Raw genomic sequence first — 19,111 nt, 5'->3', positions numbered from 1 at the left:
GTCATCAGGTCTCCTTAGCCCTCTTAGTTGTGACAGTTTCTCAGAATTCCTTTGATTTTGACCACCTTCACCTTAGTTTCCTCTTTACTTTCCCTTGTATCCAAGCTGTATGGAGGGCCTGGAGATTCTGACAGGACTGTAAGATTCGGGGGCGGTGATATGTGTGCAACTAAGGCACCTCAGTGTCTCTTTTAGAATATAGTTGTGGAAATGAGAATAGCTCTGGTAGCTCCAGGGGCTTAGGAGAACAGAAAGAGCCCAGGAAAAGAGAAAGACCTTATTGCTGAACGCCACACCCTTGCCGCACCTACTAACTAGGGGCTAACGAACGAAAGGGTGTCGGAATGTGATGGAGAAGCCCGGTAGACAGTGACGTCGTGGGCGACGCCGGGCTGTGAGCGGCCTTTCAAGCTCCCTCGAGTCTCTGTAGTGCCTCAGCTCCTGGATGTCCTCCCTTAAAGGAGAAGAACAATGCGGGCCGACTAGACTAGTCCCTTAGTTTCCTCGCCAGCGCAGACAAATACGGTTTCAGTCCGAGGAACTACCATTCCCAGAAGACAGCGGGGCGTTCCTTGCTGCATTTCTATTGGTTGGCGTTTGTTACTCCCAGCCAATAGCAAGTGAGCTTCTTGACAAGTGCCAAAATGGCGATGCCTACAACCTAGAACTGGATTGTGCGGTAGGCTTAAATTTGGGGAGGTGGTGGATGAAAAGGAAATTAGGAGGTATAGTTACAGGGCTGGAGAAGGTGGAGGAAATGAGGGAGCAAATCTGGACTTGGAGTGGTGGTGGCCGAGGGACAATTTTAGAGCTAAGGGCGTAATTAGGCAACCAGGACTGCCTTAACTCCTTGATGCCCTCTTTAATCTATTAGTCCCTTTGATACTTCTTTATTTATTTATTTGAGAGACGGAGTTTTGCTCTTGTTGCCCAGGCTGGAGTGCAATGGTGCGATCTCGGCTCACCCCAACAACCTCCGCCTCCCGGGTTTAAGCGATTCTACTGCCTCAGCCTCCCGAGTAGCTGAGATTACAGGCATGCACCACCAAGCCCGGCTAATTTTGTATTTTTAGTAGAGACGAGGTTTCTCCATGTTGGTCAGGCTAGTCTCGGACTCCTGACCTCCGGTGATTCGCCCGTCTCGGCCTCCCAAAGTGCTGGGATTACAGGTGCGAGCCACTGCGCTCGGCCGATACTTTCCTCTTAGTGCCCCAGTTTAAGGAAGGGCGGTTCAGGAGGAGAGAGCCTGACAGGATCTTACCCTTTAGCTCTTTTTCTTTCAAATTCGCCTGCCTCGCTTAAATCTTCCCGCATCTTCTCCTTTCTATTTAATTCTGCCTTCCCCGGTTCTCCTTAGAACCTTATGTCCTTTTCTTTAGCTCCATTTCTTTCACCTCAAAGCTGGCCGCCACCGCTGCCACCTGCTCAGAGTGAAATCATGAAGGTGGTCAACCTGAAGCAAGCCATTTTGCAAGCCTGGAAGGAGCGCTGGAGTGACTACCAATGGGCAATCAACATGAAGAAATTATTTCCTAAAGGAGCCACCTGGGACATTCTCAACCTGGCAGGTCTCAAGTGAACTGGGAAAGAAAGATGAGAGGAATAAACCCAGAGAAGTTGTAATCACTCAGTCGTGTTTTGTTATTCCTCTTGCAGAGGCATTACTAGAGCAGGCCATGATTGGACCATCCCCCAATCCTCTCATCTTGTCCTACCTGAAGTATGCCATTAGTTCCCAGGTAAGCTTCCCCCAAACCCCCACCAAGAAGTGAGAGTTTTGGGGGTAAAAAACTTGGAGTGCATTTGGGCCCCGGTGGTTCATGGCTGTAATCCCAGCATTGTGGGAGCCTGAGGCAGGCGGATTGCTTGAGCCCAGGAGTTCAAGACCAGCCTGGGTAACATGGCAAAACCCAGTCTCTACCCAAAAATACAAAGAGTTATCCCTGCGTGGTGGTGCCCCTGTAGTCCCAGCTACTTGGAAGCCTGAGGTAGGAGGATCACCTGAGCCCTGGGAGGTCGAGGCTGCAATGAGCCATGATCCTGCCACTGCCCTCCAGCCAGAGCAACAGAGTGAGACCCTGTCTCAGGAAACAAACAAACAAACACAATTTGGGGTGCAGCTGTACAATTGTCAGCTTACTCTTTCTAGATGAAAGAGTAAGATTCTAGATTGATCTCTTTGAACAGATCATTTCACTGAGTTTCGGTGTTCTCATAAAAATAATAATACTTCACTTGTTGTGATGAATATTACATTCACTTATTCTGCTGGGAGTTGTAGCGGGTAGCACAGGCCTGTGGCCCCACCTACTCAGAACGTGGAGGTAGGAGGCTTGCCTGAGCCCAGGAGTTTGAGGCTACAGTGAGCACTGATTGTGTCACTGCACTCCAGCCTGGGTAACAGAACAAGACTCCGTCTATTAAAAACAACAGCAACCAAAAGAAAAAAAGAGGATTACATTCACTTGTTCTATCAAGAAATACTCATGAATGCTTTTATGTGCCAGTGCTAGCCCCTGGGGAATATAAGCTGTGAACAAAACCTGATGCCAGTATACAGAGAATTTAGTGGGTAATATAGACATGTAAATAAGCAGTCACTAAATGGGTTTATGATAAAGGTTAGGATAGAGTACAGATGCTCCTCAACTTACAATGGGGTGATGTGCTGAGATACCACTCATAAGTTGAAAATGTACTTAATACACATAACTTGCCAAAGGTCATCTACCTTTTTTTTGAGACAGAATCTTGCTCTATCGCCCAGGCTGGAGTGCAGTGGCGTGACCTCGGTTCACTGCAACCTCCGTCTCCTGGGTTCAAGCGATTCTCCTGCCTCAGCCTCCCGAGTAGCTGGGACTACAGGTGCCTGCCATCACACCTGGCTAATTTTTGTATTTTTAGTAGAGACAGGGTTTCACTATTTTGGCCAGGCTGGTCTTGAACTCCTGACCTTGTGATCCGCCCGCCTCGGCCTCCCAAAGTGCTGGGATTACAGGTGTGAGCCACTGTGCCTGGCCATCTACCTACCTTAAATGTGCTCAGAACACTCTAGCTTACAGTTGGGAAAAATCATCTAACACAAAGCCTGTTTGTTTGTTTCTTTGTTTATTGAGATGGGGTTTCGCTCTTGTTGCCCAGGCTGCAGTGCAATGGCTTGATCTCGGCTCACTGCAGCCTCTGCCTCCTAGGTTCAAGTGATTCTCCTGCCTCAGCCTCCTGAGTAGCTAGGATTACAGGTGTCCGCCATCATACCCGGCTAATTTTTGTATTTTTAGTAGAGATGGGGTTTTACCATTTTGGCCAGGCTGGTCTCGACCTCCTGACTTCAGGTGATCCACCCGCCTCGGCCTCCCAAAGTGCTGGGATTGCAGGCATGAGCCACCATGCCCAGCCTTATTTTTTATTGATTGATTGATTGATTGATTGATTGAGGCAGAGTCTTGCTCTGTCACTAGGCTAGAGTGCAGTGGCGTGATCTTGGCTTACTGCAACCTCTGCCTCCCAGGTTTAAGTGATTCTCGTGCCTCAGCCTCCTGAGTAGATGGGACTACAGGCGTGTGCCACCACGCCCAGCTAATTTTTGTATTTTTAGTAGAGACGGGGTTTCACCATGTTGGCCAGTATGGTCTTGATCTCTTGACCTTGTGATCCTCCTGCCTCGGCTTCCCAAAGTGCTGGGTTTACAGGCTTGAGCCACTGCGCCCGGCCACCCAGCCTTATTTTTATTTTTTGAGAAGGAGTCTTACTCTGTCGCCCAGGCTGGAGTACAGTGGCACAATCTTGGCTCACTGCAACCTCCACCTTTCGGGTTCAAGCAATTCTCCTGCCTCAGCCTCCCGAGTAGCTGGGATTACAGGCGCCCACCACCAATCCCAGCAAATTTTTTTTTTTTTTTTTGAGACAGAGTCTAGCTCTTGTTGCCCAGGCTGGAGTGCAATGGCGCGATCTTGGCTCACCGCACCCTCTGCCTCCCAGGTTCAAGCGATTCTCCTGCCTCAGCCTCCCAAGTAGCTGGGAGTACAGGCGCATGCCACTACGCCCGGCTAATTTTGTATTTTTAGTAGAGACTGGGTTTCTCCATGTTGGTCAGGCTGGTCTCAAACTCCCGACATCAGGTGATTCGCCCGCCTTGGCCTCCCAAAGTGCTGGGATTATAGGCGTGAGCCACCACGCCCAGCCAGAAGTGCAGATTTCTTATGTGCATACATTGCATCGTGGTGAAATCTGGGCTTTTAGTATACCCATTACCCCAGTAGTGAATGCTGTACCCAATAAGTAATTTTTCAGCCCTCACCCCACTCCCACCTTCCCACCTTTTATATTCTCCAGTGTCTGTTAGTTCGCTCTATATGTGTACCCGTTGTGTAGCCCCCACTTATCAGTGAGAATATGTAGTATTTGACTTTCTTTTTATTTATTGAGACGGAGTATTGCTCTGTCGCCCAGGCTGGAGTGCAATGGTGTGATCTCAGCTCACTGAAACCTCCTTGATTTTCTATTCCTGAGTTATTTCACTGAGGATAATGGCTTACATGTATGAGCACTTGAACTACAATTTCTACTGAATGTGTATCTCATGTTTTTTTTTGAGACAAGGTCTTACTCTGTCACCCAGGCCAGGGGTGGAGTGCAGTGGCATGATCTCTGCTTACTGTGGCCTCCACCTCCTGGGCTCAAGTGATTGTTCTGCTTCAGTCTCCCGAGTAGCTGGGACCACGAGCACGCACCACCACACCCAGCTAATTTTTGTAGTTTTAGTAGAGACGGGGTTTTACCGTGTTGGCCAGGCTGGTCTCGAACTCCTGACCTCAGGTAATCCGCTCACCTCGGCCTCCAAAAGTGCTGGGATTACAGGCATGAGCCAATGAGCCACGTGCCTGACCTGAATGCGTATCTCTTTTTTTTTTTTTTGAGACGGAGTTTCACTCTTGTCCCCCAGGCTGGAGTGCAGTGGTGCGATCTCGGCTCGCTGCAACCTCCGTCTCCTTGGGCTCAAGCAATTCTTCTGCCTCAGGCTTCCAAGTAGCTGGGATTACAGGCATGTACCACCACGCCCAGCTAATTTTTGTATTTTTAATAAAGACGAGGTTTCACCATGTTGGCCAGGCTGGTCTCAAACTCCTGACCTCAAGTGATCCATCCGCCTCGGCCTCCCAAAGTGCTGGGATTACAGGCTTGAGCCACCACGCCTAGCCTGAATGTATATCTCTTTTACACCATCATAAAGTCGAAAAATTAAGGCGGGGCGTGGTGGCTCACGCCTGTAATCCCAGCACTTTGCAAGGCCGAGGTGGGCGGATCACGAGGTCAGGAGATCGAGACCCTCCTGGACAACATGGTGAAACCCCTGTCTCTACTAAAAATACAAAAATTAGCTGGGCATGGTGGCGAGTGCCTGTAATCCCAGCTACTTGGGAGGCTGAGGCAGGAGAATCGCTTGAACCAGGGAGTCAGAGGTTGCAGTAAGCCAAGATTGTGCCATTGCACTCCAGTCTGGTGACAGAGCGAGACTCCATCTCAAAAAATAAAATGAAATAAAATAAATAAAATACAAAAATAAAGTCGAAAAATTGTAAGGTGAACCATTGTTAAGTTGGGACTGTCCTTGCTATGAGAATACATAGGAAAGGCACCCAGTCCAGTCTGAACAATCAAGGAAGGCTTTGTGGAGGAAGTGATGTTTAAACCAGGACCTGAATGTTGAGTAGGAGTTAGCCAGGCACATTGAGGAGAGTGTGTGTGCAAAGCAGAGAAAAGCGTATGCACATGGTGGGAGGCAAAAATAACATAATGTTGTTCAGGAACTGAAAATAATTTGGTATGGCTAGAGAAAAGAAGTTTGCTCTCGGGACCCCTTTTTCTTTTCTTTTTTCTCCTTTTTCTTTTTTTGTATTTTTTGTGGAAATGGGGTCTCACTATGTTGTCCAGTCTGGTCTTGAACTCCTGGCCTCAAGTAATCCTTCTTCCTTGTCCTCCTAAAGGCTGGGATTATGAGTATGAACCACTGTGCTCGGTCCCTGGACCCCTTTACATTCTTAAAAATTTTGAGACTTTTCTTAAATATATTTTATTGTATTTGATCTCATGCCTCCCTAAAATGTATAAAACCAAGCTGCACCCAACCACCTTGGGTACATGTTTTCAGGACCTCCTGAAGGGCCATGGTTACTCATATTTGACTCAGAATAAATTTCTTCAAATATTAAAAAAAATATATTATTGGCCAGGCATGGTGGCTCCTGCCTGTAATCCCAGCACTTTGGGAGGCTGAGATGGGTGGATCACCTGAGGTCAGAAATTCAAGACCAGCTTGGTCAACCTGGTGAAATTCTGTCTCCACTAAAAATACAAAAATTAGCCAGGCGTGGTGGTGGGTACCTGTAATCCCAGCTACTCAGGAGGCTGAGGCAGGAGAATTGCTTGAACCCGGGAAGTGGAGCCTGCAGTGAGCTGACATCATGCCACTGAACTCCACCCTGGGTGACAGAGCAAGACTCTGTCTCAATAAAAAATTAAATGAAATAAAATTAACTGTTCTCTTTGTTGTACCTTGAATAGATCTTTTATCTATGCATGATTTTTGTCACATCATGAATTGGTAATTTGGAAAATATCCATGACTAAGTTATATAGATATTTCAATTGTTGATGCATTTAATAATATCATATCCTCACATGTTATGGAGCCTCCAAGACAATCCACTGTACAATTGTGAGAGAAAAAGAGCAAAAAGGTAAACAGTGTCTTAGTAGTATTTTAAAAATAATTTTGACTTCCTAGACCCCCTGAAAGGTCTTGGGGACCCTGAGGAGTTCCTGAACCATACCTTTAGAGCTGCTAGGCTGGCACTTTAAGGAGGAAAGTGGTTTAGGGAGAGAGAATGATAAGATTGTAACAGACTTTTGAGTGATGCTAAGGAATTTGGACTTTATTTTAGGGTGACAAATAATCATTTAAAGGGTTTTAAGTGGAGGAGTCACATGAAAAGACTTCCGTAAAAATATACATATTTTAATTAACATAGAATAACATACAAAGATCTTGCGCCAGGTACAGTGGCTCAATCCTGTAATCCCAGCACTTTGGGAGGCCGAGGCGGGTGGATCACCTGAGGTCAGAAGTTCAAGACCAGCCTGGTCAACATGGTGAAACCCCGTCTCTACTAAATATACAAAAATTAGCTGGGCGTGGTGGTGGGCATCTGTAATCCCAGCTAGTCAGAAGGCTGAAGCAGGAGAATTGCTTGAACCTGGGAGGCGGAGCTTGCAGTGAACTGAGATCGCGCCACTGTGCTCCAGCCTGGGCAACGAGAGCAAAACTTTGTCTCAAAAAAAAAAAAAAAAAAAAAAAAAAGAACATAACAAAGATCTTAAGATCAATTCAGTCAGGGTTTTTTTTTTGTTTTTTTTTTTTTTTTTTTTTTTTAATGAGATGGAGTCTTGCTCTGTTGCCTGGGCTGGAGTGCAGTGGGGCGATTTCAGCTCATTGCAACCTCTGCCTCCCAGGCTCAAGCTATCCTCCTGCCTCAGCCTCCGGAGTAGCTGGGACTACAGGTGTCCGCCACCCTCCCTGGCCAGTTTTTTTGTATTTTTAGTAGAGACGGGGTTTCACCATGTTGGTCAGGCTGGTCTTGAACTCCTGACCTCATGATCCGCCTGCCTTGGCCTCCCAAAGTGCTGGGATTACAGGCATGAGCCACCACGCCTGGCCTATTCAGTGAGTTTTAGCAATTGTATATACCCATGTCACCAGCATCCAAAATAAGATACAGAACATTTCTGTTCTCTCAGAAAGTTCCCTTTTACCGCTTTCTAGTCCACTCCCCTCTCCCACAATTGCCTTTATGTGGATTTCGTAGTAATGTAGTCAGATGAGATATAGTTCATATACTGTCTTTTGTTTAACATAAATGTTTTTGAGATTTATTATTTATGTTGTATATGTTAGTACATTCTTTTTATTTATTTTTTTAAATTTGAAACAGGGTCTTGCTCTGTTACCCAGGCTGGAGTGTGCAGTGGCAGGATCACAGCTTCCTGTAGCCTCATCCTGCTGGGCTCAAGTAATCCTCCTACCTCAGGTTCCCAAGGAGTTGGGACTACAGTCATGCACCACCATGACTGGCTAATTTTTAAATTTTTTTGTAAAGATGGGATCTTCCTATGTTGCCCGGGCTGGTAATTTTTACATTTTTATAGAGATGGGGTCTCATTTTGTTGCCCAGGCTGGTCTCAAACTCCTGGGCTCAAGCGATCCTCCTGCCTTGGCCTCCCAAAGTGCTGGGATTACAGGTGTGATCCACCCATGCCTGGCCCCATTCTTCTTCTTCTTATTTTTTAATTGCTGAATAGTATTTCTCAGTTGACACATAGATTTTTTTTTCATTAAAAATTTTTTTAGAGGCTGGGTGTGATGGCTCACGCCTGTAATCCCAACACTTTGGGAGGCTGAGGCAGGTGGATCATGAGGTCAGGAGATCCAGACCATCCTGGCCAACATGGTGAAACCCCATCTCTACTAAAAATACAAAAAATTACCTGGGTTTGGTGGCATGCACCTGTAGTCCCAGCTACTTGGGAGGCTGAGGCAGGAGAATCACTTGAACCCGGGAGGCGGAGGTTGCAGTGAGCCAAGATCCAACCACTATACTCCAGCCTGGTTGACAGAGAGAGACTCTGTCTCAAAAAAAAAAAAAAATGTTTAGAGTCAGGATCCTTGCTTTGTTGCCCAGGCTGGAGTGCAGTGGCACAATAGTGGCTCACTGCAACTTTGACCTCCTTGGCTCAAGCCATCCTTCTGCCTCAGCCCCCCAGGTAGCTTGGACTACAGGTGCGCACCAAAACACCCAGCTAATTTTTGCATTTTTTATAGAGACACGGTTTCGCCATGTTGCTCAGGCTCATCTTGAACTCCTGAGCTCAGTCTACCCATCTTGGCCTCCCAGAGTGTTAGGATTATAGGCGTGAGCCATGGAGCTCACCCCTAAACCACTGCTACATAATATTCCATACGTACTTTTTTTTTTTTTGAGATGAAATCTTGCTGTGTCGCCCAGGCTGGAGAGCAGTGGCACAATCTTGGCTCACTGCAACCTCCTCCCGTCCCCGCCGCTGGGTTAAAGTGATTCTCCTGCCTCAGCCTCCCAAGTAGCTGGGATTACAGGCATGCACCACCACACCTGGCCGATTTTTTAATTTTTAGTAGAGACAGGGTTTCATCATGTTGGCCAGGCTGGTCTCAAAACTCCTGACCTCAAGCGATCTGCCCTCCTCGGCCTCCCAAAGTGCTGGGATCACAGGCGTGAGCCACTGTGCCTGGCCCAGCCCATATGTACTTTAATTTAGGTTGTTTGTAATTTTTTACTGTTATAATCAATGTTTCACTGAATATCCTTATACCTACCTGTCTGCATATCTGGAAGTATTTCTCTAGGGTAGATACCTCACAATGGAATATCTGATTTGAAGAATATACACATACTAAATTATAGTAGATCCTGCAAATTTCCCCCTAAAAACGATTGGATTAGGTTATACCCCATCCATAATGTCTGACAGTATTTCCCCATACCTTTGCCAACGCTGGATAGAATTTTTTTTTTTTTTTTTTTTTGAGATGGAGTCTCGCTTTCTCGCCCAGGCTGGAGTGCAGTGGCGCAATCTTGGCTCACTGCAAGCTGCGCCTCCTGGGTTCATGCCATTCTCCTGCCTCAGCCTCCCAAGTAGCTGGGACTACAGGTGCCCACCACCACGCCTGGCTAATTTTTGTATTTTTAGTAGAGACGGGTTTCATCTTGTTAGCCAGGATGGTCTCGATCTCCTAACCTTGTGATCCACCCACCTCAGCCTCCCAAAGTGCTGAGATTACAGGCGTGAGCCACCGCACCTGGCCAGAATCTTTTAAAACTTTTTCCAGAGGCAAATAATTATATCATATTATAGTGTGCATTTTCTTTTCTTTCTTTTTTTTTTGAGATGGAGTCTCCCAGGCTGGAGTATAGGGGGGTAATCTTGGCTCACTGCAACGTCCGCCTCCCGGGTTCAAGCAGTTCTCCTGCCTCAGCCTCCTGAGTAGCTGGGATTACAGGCGTGTGCCACCATGCCCAGCTAATTTTTGTATTTTTAGTAGGTACGGGGATTCTCCATGTTAGCGAGGCTGTTCTCAAGCTCCTGACCTCAAGTGATCCACCCGCCTTGGACTCCCAAAGTGCTGGAATTACAGGCGTAAGCCACTGCACCCGGCCTATGTATTTATTAATATATAATTTATGTATTCATAAATACACAAATAAATATATCATTTGCCTATTTATCTTTTTTTGTTGTTGTTACGGCTTTTTTTTTTTTTTGTGAGACAGAATCTCACTCCTTCACCCAGACTGAAGTGCAAGCTGTGCGATCTCGGCTCATTGCAACCTCTGCCTCCTGGGTTCCAGCCATTCTCCTGCCTCAGCCTCCCAAGTAGCTGGGACTACAGGCGGGTGCCACCATGCCCGGCTAATCTTTGTATTTTTAGTCAGACAGGGTTTCTCCATGTTGGCCAGGCGGGTCTCAAACCTAATATTTAAATCTTTGAAGCAGAAAAATCCTTAAGGAAGACAAAAGCCCAGTAAGGGAAAAAAAGGATAAAACTGACAACAAAAACATAAAAAATTTCTGCATACTAAGAAAAAAAATTACAGGTGGTTCTCCTGTCCAGCCCACCACCCCTGGACTGTCCCTGCATATAAGTTCCCCCTAGCAAAACCCTATGTGTCATCTGCTGTCTCCAGGTCCCTTCAGCCTCTTGAACCTGGTGCCATCCCTAGTGAATAGGGGTCCAGCATAACAATTGGTGAGCCAGTCAAGAGGCTGTGGGGAAAATCCCACCAGTCTGAGACAACGGGATCTGGGAAGGGGAAATCTGAAGGGAAAATCTCATTATTAACAACAGGCCGGGTGTGGTGGCTCCCAGCACTTTGGGAGGCCGAGGTGGGCAGATCACCTGAGGTTAGGAGTTCAAGACCAGCCTGGCCAGTATGATGAAACCCTGTCTCTACTAAAAATATAAAAATTAGCTGGGCATGGTGGCGCACATGTGTAATCCCAGCTACTCGGGAGGCTGAGGCAGCAGAATCCTTTGAACCTGGGAGGCGTAGTTACAGTGAGCTGAGAGCGCGCCACTGCACTTTAGCCTGTGTGACAGAGTGAGATCCTATCTCAAAATAAATAAATAAATAAATAATAAAATGAAAAATATATTCTCTAATTTCTGCCAACACTTGACTTTTATTTTTTGTATTTACTTTGTTTGATCCATTTAGAATTTATTGTGGTATAAGGATGGGATCCACATTTATTATTTGTTCAAATAGATGGATAGTGGCTCAACTATCTTTATTGAATAGGCCATTCTTTGTCATATCTTAAATTTTAAATTCTCTTGTACACAAGGGTCCGTTTTTTGACATCCTAGTATATTTCATTGGTATCTTTCTCTCTTTTTTTTGAGATGAAGTCTCAGTGTGTCTTCCAAGCTGGAGTGCAGTGGCGCGATCTCGGCTCACTGCAACCTCCTCCTCCTGGGTTCAAGCATCAAGCAATTCTCTGCCTCAGCCTCCCAAGTAGCTGGGATTATAGATGCCCACCACCACACCCAGCTAATTTTTGTATTTTTAGTAGAGACGGGGGTCTCACCATCTTGGCCAGGCTGGTCTTGAACTCCCAACCTCGTGATCCATCTGCCTCGGCCTCCAAAAGTGCTGGGATTACAGGTGTGAGCCACCGCGCCCAGCCTCTTTCTCTTTTGTTGCACCAGAACTTTATTATAGCTTTATAGTATGTTTTGATACCTTGGTGGACAAATCTTCCCTTAGTTTATTTTTCAAAAATTTTTTGGCTGTTTTCAGACATTTCATTTCCAGACAAATTTTAGAATCAATTCATTAAGTTACCATAAAAATCCTATTATATTTTAATCAAGATTTCCTTGACTTTGTAGATTAATTAGGGAAATTTGTAGATTAATTTTAGAAAGATCACTCTGGTTATAGTTTGAAGAACGAGTTGGAGGGAGGTAAAACAGAAGACAGGGATATCATTGAGTCTGGCATATTTTGTCTTTAAAGGACCCAGATAGTATTTTCAGCTTTGCAGACTGAATGGTCTCTCTCATCACTATTCTGTCATTACAGCTCAAAAATAGGTATAGCCCATCTGTAAATAAATGGGTATAGCTGTGTTCTAATAAAATTTGATTAAGAAAAACAGTGATGAGCCACATCGGACTTGCAGGCTGTAGTTTTCCAACCCCTGATTTAGGCTCTTGCTGTAATTCAGGTGAGAAATGATACTAGCACAAAATTGGGAAGTGGCAGCAGAAAAAAATGATGAATTTAAGAACAGTTTAGGAAGTGGCATTGAAACAATTTGATTAATGGGACAAGCAGAGTGAGAGAGGAGAAGGGGTCAAGGATAACACTTAGCTTTCTGGTTTGGACACTAGATAGCTGATGGGTCATGAGACAGTGGAAGAGCAGAGTAGGGTTGGGATGTGGGTGAGGATAACATGTTTGATCTTGGCCTTTTAAATTTAGGAAGACTATGTGGGGTATCAAAAAGAGGATACTCGGTAGGCAGTTGAACATAGGTGTCTGGTACTCAAAAGGAGAGTTCTAGACTGGAGCTTTTGGTTTAGAAGTCACCAGCTACTGATGGTAATCAAAGCTATGGGCATGGATGAGACTGTGCAGAGAGACCAGGGAGAGTGAGCAAAGAAGTGACTAAACCAAACTTCCTGAGGAACCAATCTCATTTAAGGAACACACTTAGGAGGATAATTCCTCATAGGAGTCTGAAGAGAAGGGGCCAGAGAGTAGGGAAGAAAAGTGAGAGTGTTACCAAGAAAAGCCAAGAGAGGATTGAGGGATGAGGGAGTGTTTCAAGGGGTCAGATGCTGCTGGGAAGTCAGGTAAGATCAGAACAGAGAAGGGTCCATTGGGTTTAACATGAAGAGTTTGTCGATGACCTTAACGAGAAGATTCATAGAGTGGTCAGGACAGAAGTGATTGGAGTGGGTTGAATAGTCAATGGAAGGTGTGCAGGTAGAGCCAGGGAGTGTAGAAAACTCTTATGTTGTCCAGGCGTGGTGGCTCACACCTGTAATCCCAGCACTTTTTGAGGCCGAGGTAGGAGGATCACTTGAGGCCAGGAGTTCGAGCCCAGCCTAGACAACATAGACCCAATGTCTACTAAAAAAGTAAAATTAAAAAGGCCAGGTTCAGTGGCTCACACCTGTAATCCCAGCACTTTTTGAGGCCGAGGTAGGAGGATCACTTGAGGCCAGGAGTTCGAGCCCAGCCTAGACAACGTAGACCCCATGTCTACTAAAAAAGTAAAATTAAAAAGGCCAGGTTCAGTGGCTCACACCTGTAATCCCAGCACTTTTTGAGGCCGAGGTAGGAGGATCACTTGAGGCCAGGAGTTCGAGCCCAGCCTAGACAACATAGACCCCATGTCTACTAAAAAAGTAAAATTAAAAAGGGCAGGTTCAGTGGCTCACACCTGTAATCCCAACACTTTTTGAGGCCGAGGTAGGAGGATCACTTGAGGCCAGGAGTTCGAGCCCAGCCTAGACAACATAGACCCCATGTCTACTAAAAAAGTAAAATTAAAAAGGCCAGGTTCAGTGGCTCACACCTGTAATCCCAGCACTTTGGGAGGCCGAGGGAGCGGATCATGAGGTCAAGAGTTCAAGACCAGCCTGGCCAACATGGTGAAACCCTGTCTCTACTAATACAAAAATAAACCAGATGTGGTGGCACATGCCTGTAATCCCAGCTACTCAGGAGGCTGAGGCAGGAGAATCTCTTGAACCTGGGAGGCGGAGGTTGCAGTGAGCCAAGATCGCGCTACTGCACTCCAGCCTGGGCAACAGTGTGAGACTGTCTCAAAAAAAAAAAAGAAAAAAGTAAAATTTAAAAAAATAATAACTTTTATATGTGTGAAGAGCAGCAGAGATGGGATGGTGGTTAAATGGAAGTGTGGGGTCTATAGGAAGCTCTTTTAAAAATAGAAGAATCTAGGCCAGGCTCATACCTGTAATCCCAGGACTTTGGGAGGCCAGGGTGGGTGGGCAACTCACTTGACCAGGAATTTGAGACCAACCTTGACAACATGTCAAAACCCCATCTCTGCAAAAAATACGAAAGTCAGGCAGCTGGGCATGGTGGCTCACGCCTGTAATCCCAGCACTTTGGGAGGCGGAGGCGGGTGGATCATGAGGTCAGGAGTTCGAGACCAGCCTGGCCAACACAGTGAAACCCCATCTCTACTAAAAATACCAAAATTAGCCGGGCATGGTGGCGCGTGCCTGTAATCCCAGCTACTCGGGAAGCTGAGGCAGAAGAATCGCTTGAACCCAGGAGGCAGAGGTTGCAGTGAGCCGAGATTGTGCCACTGCACTCCAGCCTGGGCAACAGAGTGAGACTCTGTCTAAAAAAAAAAAAAAAAATTAGCCTGGCACAGTGGCTCACACCTGTAATCCCAGCACTTTGGGAGGCCGAGGTGGGCAGATCATGAGGTCAGGAGATCGTGACCATCCTGGCCAACATGGTGAAACCCCGCTTCTACTAAGAATACAAAAAATTAGCTGGGCTTGGTGGCGGGCGCCTGTAGTCACAGCTACTCGGGAGGCTGAGGCAGGAGAATGGCGTGAACCCGGGAGGCGGAGCTTGCAGTGAGCTGAGATCTTGCCACTGCACTCCAGCCTGGGCGACAGAGCGAGACTCCGTCTCAAAAAAAAAAAAAAAAAATTTAAGCATGGCGGTGTGCACCTGTAGTCCCAGCTACTTAGGAGGCTGAGGTGGGAGGATTGCTTGAACCCAGGAGCACCACTGCACTCCAGCCTGGGTGACAGAACGAGACCCTGTCTCAAACAACAAACAGACCAATAGAAGAGTCTTGAGATGTGTAAACACTGATGGGAAAGGGAAGAAAGAGAAAGAGGCTGAAGTAACAGAAGTAAATAGATAGGAAAGACCCTTGTGACCTCTCAAGTGCTGTGCAAAATTAGTAATTTATTCTTCCTTCAGAGTCAAGAGGCTCTTTGGCCCAATGTTATGCGAGTAGAGGGCACTTAGGAGTAGTTGGGGTGTTGAATATTCAGAAGAGCAGAGAGGATTTGAGAGCAGCTGCAGGGTCAGGCGGGGCTAGCCACAAGTGTGGTGGCCACACAGAGGGTCTCCTGCCCTGGGGGCCTGTGGTGGTTCGGAGCTTCTACTGTGATAGAATGATTAAGACTAGAATAGGCCAGATCCTGCTGTGTAAAACAGTTCGTCATGTAGAAAGCATTGTTGGGTCTCTGAAGTAGGTGTGCTTTGTTGATACAGTTAGCAGAAATCTACTGAACAGAATTCAGAATTTGAAGACCATAAATTCATTTTGACGAATGGCATCCCTCGGAACATGCGTAATTAGGGGGTTTCTCTCCTGGCATTTGAGGGTCAGTGTTTAGTGGGGACATCCAGCTCCCCCTGCAGGTTGGTATCCAGCAAGGTTCAGTTCTTTGCCAAGCACTCGCTATGGGGACATCAGTTATAAATAAACAAAACACTCGCCGGAACGTTATGGTCATCCTGCCCAGGCAGGCTCCCAGCTTTCTGATGGATATCAGACACTAGCTCTGGCCTCACAGTATGGTGGTTCTGAACACTGACGGTATTTAAGCCCTCTGTGTTTTGCTCCTGTTCACCCAGGAGTACTAGTGAAAGATGGCTGAACAGAGCAGTGTATTTTGGTGAGAGGGAAACTGCACATGGATGGAAAGTTTGCCATACCCAGGTGACTGAGCAGATGGCTTTCTTCCTCTCCTTTTTTTTTTTTTTTTTGAGATGGAGTCTCGCTCTGTTGTCAGGCTGGAGTGCAGTGGTGCAATCTTGGCTCTCTGCAACCGCTGACTCCTGGGTTCAAGCGATTCTCCTGTCTCAGCCTCCTGAGTAGCTAGGATTACAGGCATGCGCCACCATGCCCGGCTAGTTTTTGTATTTTTAGTAGAGATGGGGTTTCGCCATGTTGGCCAGGATGGTCTTGATCTCTTGACCTCATGATCCACTCGCCTTGGCCTCCCAAAGTGCTGGGATTACAGGCGTGAGCCACTGCACCCCGCTGACAGCTTTCTTCTTAAATCTTTGGAGGCTTCCACTCCTCCAGCAGAGACAGCCTAGGAGGTGATTGTCCTGATAGTTTCTATCATTGTATACTGCTTTTGTATTTTGGTATACTTTGCCACTGATTTTGAGTATACCACTGTAATTATTTTTTATGGCATTATTTATATTTTATCAACATGCTATAATTATTTTTTTAATATGACAAGATTTTTTTATGTAGGGTTTAATTTCAGTTAGGAGAAATTATTTCTTTTGAACTAGATCTCCAGTCTTATGATGGTGATGAATAGGTTTTACTAACAGAAATTTATTTTAAGGTAAGATTTTTCCAGAAGGCAACTAGTTAGTAGAATTCATCTATTCAAAGCAGTAAAAACTTCCTGAGGACCTATTGTATACCAGTTCTTGGGCTAGATGCTAGAGAAACAGATATAAATTCAATACCATCTCTGTCTTCTGGGAACTTACTATTCAGGCAGAATTTCCCAAAATGTATTTTGGAAATACTAGGTACATGAGATTCCTTGGTCAAGTAAATTTAAAGGATATTGCTTTGTTTTATCATCAGTCTTCTTAGAGATTCTCATTGTATATGAGTATATCATGGTTCTGAGAAGTTCTGTGGTAAAGTTCTCATTATTTGTTTAATCCAGTGTTTCTCAAATTTATGTTACATACAAGCTCAGGGTGTGTGTGTGACATTTCTTTTTTTTTTTTTTTGAGACAGAGTTTAGCTCTGTCGCCCAGGCTGGATTGCAGTGGTGCGATCTTGGCTCACTGCAAGCTCTGCCTCCCGGGTTCACGCCATTCTCCTGCCTCAGCCTCTCTAGTAGCTGGGACTACAGGCGCCCGCCACCACACCCAGCTAATTTTTTGTATTCTTAGTAGAGACGGGGTTTCACCATGTTAGCCAGGATGGTCTTGATCTCCTGACCTCATGATCCTCCCGCCTTGGCCTCCCAAAGTGCTGGGATTACAGGCATGAGCCACCACACCCGGCCAAATTTTATTTAACTTTAATTAATTTAAATTTAAATAGCCACATGGGGCTAGTGACTTCTGTATTGGATAGGGCAGCTTTGGAAGCTACTTTGAGACATGCTGAGCTAAAGGTGTGCTTTTATTTATTCATTCTACAAACATCAAGTTTGTGGTGGTCACTGAGTAAAAGCATCCTTGTCCTCAAGGGGCTTCTAATTTAGTGGGGACTGCAGGCACCCGCCGTGTAATGATGAGCCTTAGGTGATTACTTGGAGCACAGAGGAAGGGTTTCAGCTTTGTGGGGGAGGTTGGGGTTGATCAGGGAAGGTGTCCTGGATGGGTCCTAGGGAGTAAGTTCTGGAGAACAAATAAGAGTTTGTACAGTAAAACTTACTCTTTCCTTTTTTCCTTCCTTCCTTCCCTCCTTCCTTCCTTCTTTCCTTCCTTCCCTCTCTGTCTCTCTCTCCCTCCCTTTCTTTTCTTTTGACAGAGCCTCACTCTGTCACCCAGGTTAGAGTGCAGTGGCAAGATTTCGGCTCACTGCAACATCCATCTCCCAGGCTCAAGCAACTCTCCTGTCTCAGCCTCCCAAGTAGCTAAGATTACAGGCGTAGGCCACCACGCCCAGCTAATTTTTGTATTTTTAGTAGAGACAGGGTTTCACCACGTTGGCCAGGCTAATCTTGAACTCCTGACCTCAGATAATCCTGCCTCATCCTCAAGTGCTGGGATTACAGACGTGAACCACCACGCCCAGCCACTCCCTGTTTCAAGGTGCAGGTACTACCTGCTCAGTGCAGGAAATGTTTCTTTGTCTCTAGTTCTTACCCATTAAAACCCCTGTTCTTGCCGGAAGCTGTAGGAATACAGTGACATGGCTTCACTCTTGCCCATGCTTCTGCCCACTAGCCGTCAGTTAACCCATGCTTATTGAGGACAGTGAATAGCAGGCGCTTTTTTTTTTTTTTTTTTTTTTTGAGACAGAGTCTCGCTCTGCTCCCAGTCTGGAGTGCAGTGGCATGATCTCGGCTCACTGCAACCTCCAACTCCCTGATTCAAGCGATTCTTCTGCCTCAGCCTCCTGAGTAGCTGGGATTACAGGCACGCACCATCACACCCAGCTAATTTTTATATTTTTAGTAGAGATGGGGTTTCACCATGTTGGGCGGGATGGTCTCAAACTCCTGACCTCGTGATCCACCCGCCTCGGCCTCCCAAAGTTTTGGGATTACAGGCGTGAGCCACTGTGCCCGGCCTGAAACATGGAGCCTTTGAGTATCCCCAAAATCATCTTCTTGATGGGCTTATGCTGATACCATTTGCAGTGAGTCTGACAGAGGCAGGAACAGGGCAGTGCACAGTGACACTGCCTCTCCTTCCTTGGGTTGAAGAGGGCCTCTGGAAGGAGTTGAGGTTCAGGAGAGCTGCAGCAACTTGAAGCATCAGTGTTTGTTCCTCTCAACTGTGGGAGACTAGTTGTCTAAAGATTATCTTTCTTCCTTCTCTCCAGATGGTGTCCTACTCTTCTGTCCTCACAGCCATCAGTAAGGTATGACCGTAGACACTCAGGAGCTAGGTTGGGGATGACAGACAAGGCCCCACCTCCTTGACGGCCCTGATGCTGTGACCCGTGAGGCTGGATAGGCAGCACATGATGCCTCTGGCTGGCATTGCTGGCCTTCCATGGGAGGGGGATCCTGGCAAGTAGGGGCTGGTGCTTGGGAGCCAATGACCAGTGTTGAGGATGCTGAGTTTGGAACCCAAGGTTGGAGGAGAGAGGAGCAGGAGTCCTGAACGCACCGTCTGCCTCATGTGAGACCTGGGGGTGGATGGGGGCATTCCGTAGCATCTCCACTGTCCTTTCTACAGTTTGATGACTTTTCTCGGGACCTGTGTGTCCAGGCATTGCTGGACATCATGGACATGTTTTGTGACCGTCTGAGGTAAGGGCAGGGGTAAGGGGGCTCACAATACAATGT

The 19,111-nt window shown here is 46.4% G+C and overlaps 1 protein-coding gene across 15 annotated transcripts in view; it reads left to right on the top strand.

Moving 5' to 3' along the window:
* The first annotated feature begins 608 nt into the window (after window positions 1-608).
* Window positions 609-19,111, top strand: part of MED24 (mediator complex subunit 24) — a 35,166-nt gene continuing 16,663 nt past the window's right edge. For 3 of the 15 annotated variants that reach the window (XM_063656878.1, XM_054459814.2, XM_063656876.1), the window contains exons 1-5: window positions 623-679; window positions 1,380-1,568; window positions 1,657-1,739; window positions 18,643-18,681; window positions 19,002-19,075. In XM_063656878.1, coding sequence (XP_063512948.1) covers window positions 1,439-1,568; window positions 1,657-1,739; window positions 18,643-18,681; window positions 19,002-19,075 — 326 coding nt within the window. In that variant the 5' untranslated portion in view covers window positions 623-679; window positions 1,380-1,438. The other 12 variants (XM_063656879.1, XM_054459812.2, XR_010124736.1 and 9 more) reach the window with 9 other exon arrangements.

The sequence above is a fragment of the Pongo pygmaeus genome, chromosome 19 (genome assembly GCF_028885625.2).
Source record: "Pongo pygmaeus isolate AG05252 chromosome 19, NHGRI_mPonPyg2-v2.0_pri, whole genome shotgun sequence".
NCBI classification, from domain to species: domain Eukaryota; kingdom Metazoa; phylum Chordata; class Mammalia; order Primates; family Hominidae; genus Pongo; species Pongo pygmaeus.
Note: the sequence above shows the minus strand (reverse complement) of the source record. Positions and strands in the feature narration are given on the sequence as shown.